The 15492-nt window shown below is 50.5% G+C and overlaps 1 protein-coding gene across 1 annotated transcript; it reads right to left on the bottom strand.

Annotated features, from left to right (window-relative positions):
* Nucleotides 1-237: 237 nt before the first annotated feature.
* Nucleotides 238-14265, bottom strand: Inava (innate immunity activator). The gene is made up of 9 exons (XM_035445560.1): nt 14125-14265; nt 13364-13488; nt 12727-12843; nt 11866-12088; nt 7720-7773; nt 6752-6962; nt 6102-6275; nt 2377-3061; nt 238-1094 (listed from the first exon to the last, which is right to left on the bottom strand). Exons 1-9 carry the CDS (start codon nt 14177-14179, stop codon nt 1002-1004), a joined length of 1737 nt encoding a protein of 578 aa, XP_035301451.1. The 5' UTR covers nt 14180-14265; the 3' UTR covers nt 238-1001.
* Nucleotides 14266-15492: the final 1227 nt, after the last annotated feature.

Below are 15492 nucleotides of genomic sequence, written 5' to 3'. Positions count from 1 at the left end.
GGGACAACTCCTTCGTGTTGTCTAAGACAATCCAGTGCCCCAACAGAAGTCATTAATGAGCTTCTCCGGGTGTGAACAAACAAGGGTTTTTCTCAGAGCAGAAGCTGGCTGGGCAGAAAATGGAAGGGGCAGTAACTGCCTCTTCACACCTCAAACACACCACAGAAGTAGCACTATATATATATATATATATATATATATATATATATATATATATATATTCCCAAGAGGCTGGTTTCTAAGACTATGAAGATTTTAGAGGGCATAATTGGCAGCCAGCCTAGCCTCACAATGCCCAGCAGTGGCTGTGGAGGATGAGATGTTCTCCACCAACCAGCCCCCTAGTCCAGGCCCCTGACCGGACAGTTCAGGGTAGCCTCAAACTCCATGTTTAGTGGTCTGGGAGCTCCAGGGTATGGAGTCAGAACAGTGGCAAGGGCTGCTAATGGAGACCCGTGGAGTCAGGACAGAAGACAAGGCTCCACCAGACATAAAGACCTTTCCTGCCATAGTGTGTGTGCATCACAGAGCACATAAAGGGGAGAGGAGAATCCTGCCCAGCCTATGGTACCCAGAGATCTGGAAACAAGGGAGGAATCCTTTTTGGGTATGTACCACATGCCGCCTCCAGCAGTAAGAACCAGCAGCTACCTCAAAAAGAAGGCACAGAGCATCAGGGACTCCCAAGGGGCCCTCCATGCCACTTGTCCCACATAAGGAGACAAATGCCGCCAATTAGCCCAGCAAGACCTTAAGTCCAAAAAGGCCAGACTCTGGGGGAATAAAGTACAATCATATTATAGGAACCTTGAAGATAAATCACAGATATAAATCCTCAGGTCAGGACTTCCAGAAAACAATCGTAAAAAACAGAGGTTTCAGCTCTGAGTCATCGGCCGGCGATGAGCGTAGGAGAGCTGAAAGAAGCACTTCAGGGTGAGGGGGTCTCAACCTCAGCTCCCATATAAAAGTCTTTTCCACGGCCACGGCTTTCAGAGTAGTTACACCTGGCTGATGATCTCCCCATTCTCAGGCACAAAGACTTGCACGGGAGCCCCATCTGGAGACCTCCGGAGTACACACACTGGGGGCACCTGTCACAGGCAGGAGAAAAGAGGGGGGGGATGAGCAAACGGGATAGAAAGGTCAGCACTGCGAGCTCACTTACACCATTCTTTTTGCTTAAAGGCATAGACCATCAGTAGTGAAGCCCGGGTGGTCTGCTCCTGCCCTCCCCAGGAACGATGCTCCCTGGGACCATCCCCTCATCTGTTTACCACTCCAGGTTCTTTGGGGTGTGATGGACACCCTGACCTTCTTCACCACCTTTCCTGGACTCATGTCTCATCACCATCCCTGTCTGACAGGTTGGGATGGGCCAAGCCTATACCAAAGACAGGTCCAAGCTCGCAGGAAGGGGAAAGCATGTCAGATGGGAGGGTGTGCAACCTGGGACTGGGCCAGGGTGCTGCCCAGCCAGGGATGGCAGCTGCAACAGCCCAAAGAACCTGGGGGAGGGGAGGATAATGCAGCTGGGCTGCTGGGAATCGGGGGTCTCAAAGAAGCAGCCTGTTGGTAACTTCTAGAGCGTGTCCCCTGCATAGCCTTCTGAATCAGGAAGGGAGAATAAAGAAAGGATTCATGCCTGCTAGCCCTTCTCTCAGAATGAAGAAATGGGGCTCACAGGAACCAAGGCAGCATCCCTACCCGAAGTCAGAGTGTTCCTAATCCTATACACTACCGATATAACCTACCCCCAGCCTCTGGGAGCCTAGTGACAACATTATCACTTAGCTAGCACTCTTGGGCATTGCTCTAATCATTTTAGCCTCTTATCCACTTACTATGCCCATCTTTTAGAGGGGAGGAATAGAAGCCTACAAGTCAAACAACCCAAAGGACCATATAACTTGTAAGAAGTGGGGCTGGGATTGGAACCTGGCACTCTAGCTGTTAACTATGAGACCATCTGCTTCTCAGCTTGGCTGCCCTGAGTTGCTTTCTGCAAACCCATTTTCCAGATCCTCCCTTTGTCCAGGGCCCTCGAGTCAGGAAATTCCAGGGGTTAATTTGGGTTACACATTTGGTTATGAGGAAGTTTATCTGTTGTGTGGATCATCTGTGAAGCCAGAAGGGAAAAAATGTCTCCCCAGCTATCTGTGTGGATGATCTCTATTGGGGCACATCGGTATGTGCTCTAGCACAAGACACTAGACAGCAGGCACAATTAAGAGGCACCCGCAAGGGGATCGGAAGTGCCTTCTAAGGACGAGAGGAAAAACTTTTTTTTTTTTTTTTTTGGCCTAATTTTCCTAAGTGGGGATTACTTGGCCAGTAGTCTGCTGATCTAATGTCTTCCCTCGGGGAAAGCTATACCTGTGTCCGCGGTCCCGAGACCCGCCCGAAGCTCTCCCTCCCGGGAGGCAGGCTCCTGACACGGAAAGCCCCTTGGCGGTCCAGTGAGTGAGGGCGGCTGCTCCGGAGACGTGCCCGCTCGTGCCACCACTTGAGTTCCTCGGAGACAGCTGCCTTGCTGAGTCCCCTGCCCGCAGGATTGTCCTTCAGCGAGGGAGTGCGCACTATGCGGCTGTGGGAGGGCACCAGTCGCTGGTAGCGCAGGGGAGCACCCTCCTCATCGTAGGCAGCATTCAGGGCTGCACGACACAGCTCCCACTCGCCAGGTGGCAGGTGGCCTTCGGCCACCATCACATAGCGCCCCGTTGGGAAATATCCAGCGGGCAGCAGAAGTTTAGGGTAGTGAGTGGCCAGCTCTCTGCCACAGGCTGGGCCCCAGGCCCCGCGATGGCGAGGTGGCTCAGGAGGACAGAGGGGCCGCAGAAAGGAGATGTCTGGGCTGCTGCTGCCGGGTGAGGTGGGGTGGGAGATGCTGGAGACATCAGAGCCGCTGTCTTCAGAGCAAGAGTGGCAGGCAGGGTGTGGCAGCGGGGGCTTGCTCGGTGTGAAGCAGGAGTCTGGCACCGTCACCGTGTAATGAGTGGGGCGGCGGCGGGGAAAGGCACTGCGACCTCGGCCCTCCGCACCTGTTCGGAAGGAGTCCACCCTGAAGAGGAAAGCGGGAGAACCTTGAGTTGGGGAGAAGCCACACTGGAGTGATGAGTTATGACTTTGGAGGCCAGTGCTCTGTCCCAAAGCCAGTTCAATGAGCCTGTGTTAGGTCTTATACCTCAGACCTCCCCGGGCTTGTCCTGATTTGCAGAGGTAACACATTTCCCTCCCTGCATGCTATACTGTTCCTACTCGATTCTTCTAGCTTTTTCCGCATCAGGATAAACTGACTCCACAAGTGCTGGCCCGAGTCACAAAATCCAGGTCGCAAGTTCCCTGCATAAACTAGGTAAGCATTACATCCTGTGGACTTTAATCTCTGGAGTACTTGTAATTCCTAATACGGTGTAAATGCCATGTAACTAGTTCATGTATCGTACTATTTAGGAATAGTGACAAGAATCTGACAGACAGGCAATGTGGCTCAGAGGTAAGAATACTTGCTTAGCATTCATGAAATCCCAGGTTCAATCCCCAGGCCTGGAAAGAGAATTTGTACATGTCTTATACATCTATGATTTTTAAAAGTACCTTGGTTTCTCAGGGATTCAATTCATAGATAGGAAGTGCCAACATTCTGCTATATCCATGTCACATTTTTTAGCCAGCTAGGGTACACTCTGTTTGGTAGCGTTTAATTCAGACCCTGTTAGGTTAGACATTGTCAAGCATTTAACTTAATGAGAAAAGTGGGCTGGAGAGATGGCTCAGAAGTTAAGAGCACTAGCTGTTCTTCCAGAGGTCCTGATTTCAATTCCCAGCAACCACATGGTGGCTTACGATCATCTATAATGAGGTCTGATGCCTTATTCTGGCATGCAGGCAGAACACTATATACATAATAAATAAAGTCTTTAAAAATGTGAAAAGCTTTCATGTGTTTTAAAGGGCGGATACATGCAGTGTGGGATCACCGAGGGCTAAAGTCTAGCTTCCCCTCTGTTTATATACTGGGCATGGGGCCTTTTGCACAAAGACATTGTTTATAAAATGACCTTGGTGATGGTACCTTGCTTACTGAAACTTACTGGGCTTGAAAAGAAATGTACAGTTGATTTTCATTATTCATAGATTTAGTATTTGCTGATTCACCTGCTTACTAAAATTGACCTGCTAATTCCAAAGTCAATATACACAGCATTTTGTCAATGGCTAATCTTGTCAATTTGACAGGGTCTAGAATCACCTAGAAGACAAACCTCTGGATATGTCTGTGAGGGAGTTTCTGCGCTGGGTTAGTGGAAGTGAGAAGACCCACCCTAAATATGGGTGGCACCTTTCCATGGGCTAGGGTCCTGGGCTGAATTAAAAGGACTGAGAGTAGCTGAGCAGTAGAGGTACACTCCTTTAATCCCAGCACTCCTCAGCATCACTTGTGGGGCCATTTTTAATATAAAGTATCCTGGTGTTGTGCCTCCAAGCACTCGGGAGGCAGAGGCAGGAGGATCTCTGAGTTCAAGGCCAGCCTGGTCTACAAAGCAAGTTCCAGGACAGCCAGATTTGTTACACAGAGAAACCCTGTCTTTCAAAGGACTGAGAGTGAGCTGGGAACCGGCGTTCATCTCTCTCTGCTTCCTGATGGCAGATGCACTGTGACAGCTACCTCATCCTCCTGCCACCACAGCTTCCCCACACAATGGGCAGCATCTCAAACCGTGAACCAAAATAACAGCTCCTTCCTCGAGTTGCTTTTTTGTCAAGCATTCTGCCCCAGCATTGAAGGAGAAAGGTAACTAACATGTATTCATGGGCACTTGATGCAGCAAAGAATTCGGATTTGCTTTAAGCACAGATACCCAGGAAAGGCTGGACGAGGATCAAGAGCTGAGTTTGGTGTGGTGGCACAGAGGTACAGCACCAAGGAAGCTGAGGCAGGAGGATGGTGAATTGCAGGCCAGGCTAGACTACATAGGGAAATCTTATCTACAAATATCAACATTAGCGGACTCTTAGAAAGCTTCTCCATCACTCATGAGGCCCCAGGTTCCTTCCCCAGCTCGGCCCCACACTGAACTAGAACTAGGTAGACGGTCACGTGCTGCTATCTTATTTCACCCTTTGGACTTCCTGTAGTATTCGTTAGAATACCCTGGGAGGGGGGATTGACTTTATTTTTGCTTGTTTTGAGGGTCTCTCAATGTAGCCTTGGCTGTCGTGGACCTAGTTCTGTAGACCAGGCTGGCCTGGAAGCACCACATCTGGCTACTTTGTATTTAAAATGCCCCCCCACAAGTGATGCTGAAGTGCTCCCTGTAGTTTCTAAGCACAAGAACAATGTGAAGTGTCTTGTAGAGAAAGCAAGACTGCTAGGCCAGCTTCAGACAAAGTTACAGTGTCACTTGGCATCAGTTCAGTGTTAGTGTCCTTAACCATAAGCTGTCCTTCAACAGAAACTCGTGTTCAACAAGGATATATATACATGACTCGGTTAATGAGCAACTGGGTTAAACAGCAACACTGTTACCAAAACTTGTATTTCTCTATCGGACAATAGTTCTCAACCTTCCTGATACTGGGGCCCTTTAATACAATTCTTCATGTTGTGGTGACCCCCAACCATAAAGTTACTTTCATAACAGTAATTTTGCTATCGTTATGAATTGTAAATATGTGTTTTCAGATGGTCGTAGGAGTTCAAAGGGATGTCGACCCACAGGTTGAGACCCACTGCTACAGGAGAATGTGTGTTTACAGCCATGTTGTAGACCATAACTACCATGAATAATGAGAACCGTATGCACATCAATTGGAAAAGAGAAGTATGCATTGTCAGTGACCAACAATAAACCAGTATCTGCCAGGACAAGGAAACAGGGCAAGGTTGAAAACCCCGAGTCAAGAATGCTTCCATTGTGAGTGAAATGCTTTGGACTCTGCTGAAGAGCAGCAGCCTCTACCTCTTAGAGAGGCACCCCAGAGGGGGATGCAAAGGAGTACCCAAGGTGCTAGCCATGTGTCACCCAGGGCGTGTGTCTCAGCTCTACCTGCATAGCTTGGGATAGAAATGGGCTGTCCCTCTAGGGTAACCTTCTTACCTCAGAGACTGCGACTGGCCCCTCCTGCCCTGCATCTCAGGGGTAGCTGGGGCACTGGTGCGGCCTTGCCGCTGGCCAGGAACATTTCGGATGGGGACCACATGGTAGGAGGCAGGGTCCAGCAGCCACAGGCTGGACGTGCTGGGCTGGTCCTGAGGCGTGGTGGCTGGGCTGCTGTAAAAGGATTGGAGATAAGTCAGTGACAGCAATGTCTTTATTTGGAACAGTGGTTCTCAACCTTCCTAATGCCTCGACCCTGTAATATAGTTCCTCATGCTGTGGTGACCCCCAACCATAAAGTTATTTTCTTTGCTACTTTATAACTGTGATTTTGCTACTGTTATGAAATTGTAATGTAAAATATCTGTGTTTTCTGATAGTTTTAGGTGACCCTTGTGAAGGGTCTTTCACCACCCAAGGGGTGGGGCCCCACAGGTTGAGAACCACTAGTTTAAAGGCTCAAGAGGTAGGTGGCCCCAATGGGAGTGGTACAAAGTATCAGCACCCCAAAAAGCTACCAAGTCTCACACCTCTGGCATCACACAGACAAGGAGAGTGACCACCTGCACATTTCCCCATCCACACCCCCAGTCGGGACCACCCTGGCACTTTCTGCCTGTTCTGGGCTCTCCCTTCCTCCCCAGCCTGACCTGGACTCGCTACTGAGTTCGGAAGACTTCCTGGGCTTCTCATAGGGGTGGTCCAGGCTGGTCTCCTTCCACGGACTGTTTTGGATTGGGGCCCGTTCTAGGCCGCCAGACTCAGGTCCTGTTTGTTGCAGGCCCTCTAGGCTCTGGGGTGGGAGAGGCCGGGAAGGTGGTGCAGGGGACTCTGGGGGAGGTTTTGGCGCTTTGGAATCTTCTGCAGGGGTAGAAAAGGCAGAGGCTGAGGAAAACCGGCTCAGCAAGAACCTCCACAGCCCTGCCTTGCTCTCTCTCCTCAACGCCTTGACCTACAGCTCCAGGCCATAGCCCCAATCCCAGATAAGAAAAGCTGTTTTCTTCTTTTGGGGGTCTCCCTCCCTCCCTCCTGGCCCCATTTTAATTTTGCATCTGCTTCCTTGCTGATTCGCTCTGCTTCACTTTTTAGCATTTGTTCACGGTGCCTGTCTGCAGCTAGCTAGTTTTCTTGTTCCTGCCTCACCTAGGTGCCCTGTTTCCTTATTGGCCTGGTCACGCCCTGGGTGTGTCCACTTTGACCCTCAATACTCTCCGTCTTTTAAAACAACATCCTTAATCCACAGATTTGTATTTCCTCTCCAGTGCTACCTTCTCATCAACCACAGCAATGGTTTTGAGGAGACCATTCATTGTCTCTAACTGGCTCCGGAATGCAGCCTGAGTGAAGCAGAGATGCCAGGGTTAATTCACCAGGCTAGAGCTCATCTTTCCCTTCCTCATCAAAAGGACCCATTGAAAGAGGAGCTCAGCACATCCCCCACCCTCAATGGGGTATGAGCCTGGACACACAGGAACTGACATCAGATCTGAGACAGACCCTTGGCTGGTACTCCTGCCTTCACCAGCACCCTGAACTTTCCAGTCCCACTGGAAATCCTCGCTAGCAAACTCTGCAAATTCCCACAGTCTTGACTGTGTCCCCAAACTGTCCATCTCACCTTCCTCCAGGAGTAGACCATCAGACAGGGAGCTGTCATCAGAGGCACTGAGCTCTGCAACAGTCAAAGGGGGAGAAAGAGACATGAGACAATGAACCCAGAGATAAACAGCCCAATTCCTCTGCTAGGACAGCAGCCGAATTCCCCCAGGAAATACCCACTACTCGATAAACCATGTACTGGGAACTTATACTTAAAGGTAAAAAAAAAAAAAAAAAGGTTCACAAGTTAGAGGTTGGAAGACAGGGAAGGTGATTTTAACCCTGCTCTATCCTGAACCACACAACATTGAATAAGCCATTTCAAGGCTCTGGACCATAGACTTCCCCTCAGCCAAAAACAGTAGGACTTCCTGGTAATAAAGGGAAAGACTGAGAGCCATTTTAGAAGGCTCTATGCTGAAAAGCATTTTGCCAGGGGTCTATAATCTTCAAATATCACAAAATCAACTCCACTCCAGGGTCTCAAACATAAGAATTTCTGCAGGACCCACAAGAGCTGTGCGGGTGGGAGGGGCTGTGGGGACTATGAGGCCAACTTATGACAGGGTCTGGCCAGCTGGCCCCAAGAGTGCTCTGCAAGCCGCCTGAGGGAAATGGAGCATGGCAGTTCCATGTGAGACAATAGCAGTCCCACTCGAGAAACTGGGGGGACCTTACTTTTGCTTTTGTCCCTGAACAGATGTAGTGCCCTGTAGTTTGTGGCTAACTCTGAGTGATCCAGATGGGACCAAGAAAGCATTTCCAACTGTTTGAGAATGAAGATGAGGAAACATTAACGATGGCTATTATTTCTACTGTGCCAATACTTTCCTAAATATGTTGCATACACTAATTCATGTAAAATCCATAACAAATAAGGTAGTTACCTACTATCATCTCCAGGTAACAGAGGAAACCAGTCTTAGCCCAGCAAGGAGGTTTGGGTCAAAAAGGCTGCTGATGAAGAATTCACACCTGGCTAGTCTGGCTAGAGCCTGTGCTCTAAGTAAGTCACGCCCCTTGATTAGCTCTCCTGTCAGTCAGCACAGGTGATTACCAGAAAGTTCTACAAAGAACAAACAGTCTCAACCATCCTGAAATCTTTTGTTAAGAAAGGCTGGTAACCCTTGGCCCACAGACCAAATTCTGTTCATGGGCCGACTTCACCAATGAAGCTGCAGTTGTATTCAGACACAACTACAGATTCACGAGGTCTGGCAGAGTTAGTTGTGATAAGGGACTGTACAATCCACAAAGTCTTTATGGAGAAAATTGCCAATCTCTGATCTGTAACTAAAACCAAACGTCAACTTTACTATAGTAGTTCTTATCGTCTGTGGCTATGTGGCTAGGTTGCCAAGTCTCCAGCCAAGGTTTTGCATAGCTAACAGCTAACCTTTGCTTTGGGGTTCAATGAAGAGAAGCCCCCTCTTGCTGAATTGTGGTTCTCTGTCTGGTGTCTTTTACAAAAAAAGAACAAAGTATTTTATTTTTTTGCAAATGTCAAGTTGAAGAAATTATCCAGGTGTTTCTCACAGCCCGCTAGTGCAATGTGGGTTCAAATCGTAGGTTTGGGTCAAGATATAAAGGTCTGGGAAGAAAGACATCATTCCCATCACCTCTAACCCACATATAAACAAGACCATCAGTTTCGGGGCCAAAAGGTACAATGCTTTGAGGAAAGCCTGAAGACTTGTTGGCTTTGCAGGGTTGGATGCTGGGAAGACAAGCTGCCAAACACAAGTGGTTCCTGAGATGCTAATTATCTCCGCCCTGTCCCAACTGGGTCCTGGTTCACCCTTGTCCTCTATCTACCACGACTCTTCCCCCAACAGCCATGGCAGAATATCCCAGGCAGACATGTAACTATGAAACCATACTTACAAGGCTACACTACCCAACAAATCAAACCACACAATACAAAACTATACTGGTTCAGATTAAAAATTCAGTTCCTCAGTCACACAGGGCACAGCTCAAATGTTCAGTAGCTACATGCAGCTAGTGGTCACCACGTCGGGCAGCCCAGCATTTCCACCATCATTGAGTCCCTATAGACAGTGTTGCCCAAGACTGACACTGTCCATCAACAAACACATACTGAGCACCCATTACATTAGGAGTTCAGGGGGTGGTTCTCGGGCTTGCTCATAGTAAAAATTAGCTCAACACCTGACCGCTCCTTGCCACCTGCAGAGAACTGACTAATTACCCTCACCTGGCAAATTACCTTCTCAAGTTGAATAACCCTTGTGTGCAAAGGGGGTGGGTGGGGTTTCGTTTTGATTTTTTTTTTTTTTGGTTTGTTTGCTTATTTTTCCTTTTTAATTGAAAACACCCTCAAACTAATTAGTAAACTCTCTCTACTTCTTCCTTTCCCGGTGGGCGCAGCAAGTGATGGAGGAGCCACAAAATGGGAATGACTAGTCCAAAACGACCTCCCTTTGAGCTCCCAAGTGAGGACACTAAAACCCAGAACCTCAGGCCCGTCTGGAGGGCAGGGTCTGTGCTGGAGCCAAGCAAGTCACTCTGTGCCAGCTGGTTCCTCTGCACACCTCCATCTTCTCTGGGCTAAAGGCCCTGAGAACCTCAGCTTCTCGCCTCCTACACAGGGTTAAGCCAGAGCCCTAGGCACGTCCTGGCCTGCTTCCCCACTTCCAACAAGGAGTGTCATCAGTCTCATGGCAGCAGTAGTGACATTCCCCCAAAGCCCTACTCTGAGCAGAAGCTCCTGGCAATGGTAGCACCTATGAGCAAAGGAACTTCCAAACAGTGCGTGCTGGAGAGGGACCAGAGGGGTTGAGACCAACTGGGACAATACACATCTCATCATTAACGGCTCCTTCACGTCCAGAGGCGGCCCTTGGGGATCACTATGCCTCATATCTTTCCCAAACCCTGGCCTATGGGAAATGGAGGGCAGACAGAGAATGCCTTTTTTCTTAGAACCTTGGGGGAATGAGAGTGATGTCCTGTATTGGGGCCAGAGTCACTGAAAGCAGAATAGGATCTGACCCGTAGGCCCTGGGTCAGTCTCGTGCTCTTCTTGGTTTCCTGGTCAGCCATGCCATGGAAGAACACATTGTTCTTTGCCGTCTACTCCAGATTTCCAAGGGTGACCTGGCTGGTGTCTGTTCACACATTTCATAGTCTAAACTAGTCACAGGTGCTGGAAGCAATGCCTGCCTGAGGCATGGAACATGCCAACCAAGAAGGACCTGTAGGCTTCCACTGTGTGTCCAGTCAGGGATGAGAACAGCTGGGCAAGAACCCAGCCGACGTGTGGCGATGGACTCACGTGCATGAGGGAGACTGCTGCTCCCCAGGCTGAGCCTGAGGCTCTGATTCAAGGCAACAGTGAACAGCAGCTGGTCCTTAACACCACCTCCTTCAGACACGGCCAGGGCCAGGGCAAGAGACTTCTGGGAGCCGGCCTGAGCGGGAGTGGAAGAATGGAGGCTACAAGTCCTGACCTGACAAGCCAGATCTGGGTCAGTGCAAAGGAAAACAGTCCCACCTCAGGGCTCAAAAGCTCACCAGACTGGACACACTGAAGTCACTTGGCTGGTTCTGGTTCTAAGGAGCCCTATAGCCTCATCTCTGGGTTGGGGCTCGGGTACTAAGCTACAAGCACGATTCAGCAAAGGAGAGATGTGAAAACCAGCACTCCTGACGGTGGTAGTTGCACACACTGAAAGGGCTGTGAGGGTACAACTGGATTTCAGCCTAAACACCCATGAGTAGGCGGCGCTGAACCCATCAGTGATCGGCTACCCATAGCAATAGTCAATCCCTAACTCAAGCTAGAGGAGAGAGCATCACCTTTGGGTTACTGCACTTTACCCTGAAGATAGTATTCCAGGTTGAATAAACCCTTGGATCGTGATCAAGCAGAGAAACGCCTCCTCTCTATAAAGTCTTATAAAAGTAGGGTACTACGTGGGAGATGCAGGAGGAGGAATTGGGGTGGAGAAGGTCTCCCAGGGTGGAGATGCTTTTGGTGGGGTACATGGGGGTAAGGACGGAGTCTGTGTGGACCCAGGAAGGAGTACCCTGATGGCGCTAATGTGAAACGTTAACACAGGCAATAGCCGAAAGCATACGGCAAAAGGGAGTACAGCGCCGCGCTGTGTGAGGCCTGCACAGCTCAGGACAGTGGGCTCACCTCTGCCCATGGAGGGCACAGTGGTGGGAGGGGGTTCGCTGTTCCGCCGCCGATCACCCAGGCAGCGCTCCAGCTCCCTGAGCTTTTTCTCCTCTTGTAGTGCAGCATGTTTCCGCTGCCTGCGCACCTGTCTGCTGAGGTTCTCCTCTGCACACAACCTGTGAGCCGCTTCCGTGATCTGAAGCTGCAGAGCGAACTGGCGCTCCAGGCTGCTCAGGGGGTCCTGAGGGAGGGATTGGGAGTGAGGGCCAAGAAGAGTCCTTGGCGCCGGGGGAACAGAAGACTCCAGGCAGCCTTGACCAGGTGGTGAGCAGGCAGCAGTGTCCGGGGACACACAACAAAGGGTGGAGCAGTGGGAGGGGCTCAAAGCCAACTTGTCATTATGAAAAGTCAGCATGAGAGTCCCACCCCAGCTACCTGCTGTGCAGGGCTGGGAGAGGACTTAAGTGGGACACTTTCCTCCCTGATCCCAAAGAACCAAGCACATCAACCCATGGGAATTTCTCTGAGGTAAAGGCTGCCTAGAGCCAGAGCTACCCCACCTCCTTCCACCTAGGCTGAAAAAGTACAGGCCCTCATGCTACACCAACCTCCCTGGCCACCGCTTCTTTGAGGTGGTTATTAGTATTCTTAATCCTCTGCCCACTAGGCCAAGCCCAGTGTTTTCCCTTGAGCTCCCAGCTCTCCAGCTGCTGAGGTGGCAGGCTTACTCAGAGCCATCTGGGCTACCCATGAGGAGAAGCCCTGGATTAACACAGTCAGCACCACATTGGATGGTAGAGATTGCCAGGGAACTGGACTGCTTCCCTAGTTTGTCTCTGGGGATGAGACACAGTGACTATCACCTCTGACACTCCTCACCTCTCTGTGCAGGGCCCACTCATCCAGCTTGTATGCTGCTCCAATCCTGCGCCGGACCTTGGGTGCCTTCTCACCTGGCTTAAGGGGATACTCTGCAGGCAAAGTACCAGTCAGCTCCTGGGGGGAGGGGAGGCAGCGTCAAGGCAGGGCCCCCTCCACTTGCTCAACCCTTATCCAACCATTTAAACTTGCAGTCCTATTCTACACTGCATGGCCCTTTGGAACCAATGGGCAACTTGTGCTCTTGCCCACCTCATCCCACCATGCCACAGTTGTCTTCTTATTCCCATTCTTGAAGCGTGCTCTCTGCTCTTTCCCTTTTGCCTTCCCATTCCCTCTGGTCACTTCCTCCCAAGGGCTACCCTGACCCAAGGTATAATTATCAAATGCGCTTGCAGCTCCTTGGCCCCTCTCAGTCCCTCATCTCTTCCTTTTCGGTACTTGGACCCCTGCCAGGTCTAATTTCCCTCTACCCAGTGTCCATGTCAAACCCACATAAGGGAGACTCTAGGTCTAGACCTCAATCTGATTTCCAATCCCCTCAAAAATGTAGCTTTCCCCTTGGCCTCAATATCCCAAAACATAGTTCCTCAGATAAACCCTAAGTTTGTCGGGGCAGGAGCTCCAGGGGCCTCACCGCCTCCCTTAGGCAGAGCCTACGCAGTTCCTCCAAGCAGGCTTCCAGCTTCGCTTCCAGGGCCCTCTGCTGCTTGCGCACAGCATTGGTCAGCTCCTTCATTGGTGAAACAGGGCTGTCCGGGCCTGCAGGAAGACAAGGGGCACTTGCTCATGAAAACTGAAGCAAGGCATCCCTAGGATACTGTTAATGACCTCTAGGAGTGTACACACGCCTACAGTCTCATGCTTGCCCACAAATTACAGGCTAGCTGTTATGGTCTGTGTCACAAACACAAAACATCATGTCTCCTGGCTGCCCAAAGGTTGGTAACATTATAGTGCAAAGAGAGAGCTGTCCGTCCTACCAGGGGACCCGTCTGGGGGAGGGACTCATGGTCAGAACTGTGTCTTCCCCTCTCCTATCTTTTTCCTCTCTCAAAGCCAGGCCAGACTAGACCCACAGGCTAGTAGAGAGACAGGACATTAACACACTAACTAGATAAGAGTTTTCAACTTCTTAGTAATTGCTGCAGCTCAAGTTGGACACAGCAGATCTCCACTCCAGATAGGGCAGAAACGCCTGGCTAGTGCCTTCCAGCAAGGAAAACTGCAGTTCTTTGAGGTGCCAGACCTTCCAGTGCCCCCACTTCCCCAACATAACCCTCTCTCTCCACCCTCTCCTTCCCCAGCCCTTTGGGAATTTTAGCTTCACTAGCCCAGGGCCTAGGGACTCAGTCTGGAGTCAGGGACCAGCACAGGGGAATTTCCTAGATCACTCACCAGACTGAAGGATGATGCCACTGTCGGTGTCACTGACCTCATCCTTACTCTCCATGATGAATTTCTGGGGGGAGGGGGCACAGAGGAAGAAGGGGCTGCTCCAGTCCCAGCCTGGGCCAGGATGTGTAGGATGCCTGGAGTTTTCCCAGCTTTGAAGAGAAAATAACAACAAAAACACTCTGAAGCCTCCTGTGGTTTGATGCTTGAGGGTGGGGGAATGGAAGTAAGGATTGTGTTTCTGGATCATCTGGGGCGAGAGGTTTTCTGAGGGTACAGCCTGGCTCCCCCTCCCCCCAACTAGGTCTCCATCACAAAGTTCTCTAGGTCTGAAAGGGTTGACTGAACTGGTGGCTGAACAAGAACAAGAAAAAGAATAAGGAGAAGATGAAAAGGCAGGAAGATGGGACACAATGGCAAAGGAAGGAGATGACAAGATGTCTTCATGAGATACGTATAGCCATCCTCACCTTGAGAGCACAGGAGGCGTGAGGCATGGCCTACTGTCCCACTTGCTAAGGGCACTGCAAGAAATGGCTGGACAGTGAGCACAAAGCCAAGCCTGGTCTGGGACCCAAGGACCAGGGGACCTTGCTGTCTGGACCTGGTCCTTCACTTGAAGGTCAAGGAAGCAACTCCATGACAGAGAGTTGTCCTGAATCCCAAGCCACCAGTATACCTAGGAGACTTCCTGAGGAGGAGTTAACCTGCAGACTATATACGTCACAGCTAGGAGGGAAGGGTCTATTGGGTTGCTCTATACTCCACAGCTAGGAGGAGAGAGGGGTCTTTGAGTTGCTGGAAGCTGATAGAAGCAACAGCAGACTAGAAGTTACCAAAGATAGAAAGGAAAACACCAGCTTCTCTGCCTCCCTATGACTGCATAGCACTTTGGTGGTGTAGGTACAGCCCAGCACACCACCCACCCAAACACCTGTGACCACCCCTTATCTCTTTCTCAAACCCACATCCTCAGTGGGATCCCAGCTGGCCAGGGCTGGCAGCTGTTGGCTAGGGCAGGGGTGGGGAGGGGTGGGTGGAGCCCAGGCGGAGGTCTGGAAGCAGAGGCCACCAGCCACCTCCTCACTGAGTCAGCCCATTGAGCAAGAGTCCAAAAGTCCTTCAGAGTTTCTGTCTGGAACTTATCCTGCTGCCTCCACAGAGCACAAGGGCTGCAGGGGTGTGGTGCAGAGAGGAGGGGAGGGGAGACTGCATCCCTGCCGAGCAGAATGGGGTGCTACTACTGTCAGCTAAGCTCCCCATGCCAGCTGACTGAGCCCGAAAGAGCAGGGACTAAGCAGAGCTGTAATAGGCTGTGTAAACACAGCTTATCGATGTACCACGGACAACAATGGTTAAAACCAAGGCCCG

Source organism: Cricetulus griseus, chromosome 5 (assembly GCF_003668045.3).
Source record: "Cricetulus griseus strain 17A/GY chromosome 5, alternate assembly CriGri-PICRH-1.0, whole genome shotgun sequence".
Lineage (NCBI taxonomy): Eukaryota > Metazoa > Chordata > Mammalia > Rodentia > Cricetidae > Cricetulus > Cricetulus griseus.
The sequence above is the reverse complement of the archived record's forward strand: the minus strand, read 5'-3'. Positions and strand labels throughout refer to the sequence as shown.

What these genes read in the sequence shown, in the direction of transcription:
- Inava (XM_035445560.1), bottom strand. Translation starts at nt 14,179, where the DNA reads ATGGAGAGTAAGGATGAGGTCAGTGACACCGACAGTGGCATCATCCTT. An exon ending in TGTGCCCTCCATGGGCAGAG is followed by an intron (nt 7,774 to 11,865) that starts GTGAGCCCACTG and finishes TGACTGTTGCAG; the next exon opens with AGCTCAGTGCCTCTGATGAC. An exon ending in TCTCGGGACCGCGGACACAG is followed by an intron (nt 1,095 to 2,376) that starts GTATAGCTTTCC and finishes TGCCTGTGACAG; the next exon opens with GTGCCCCCAGTGTGTGTACT.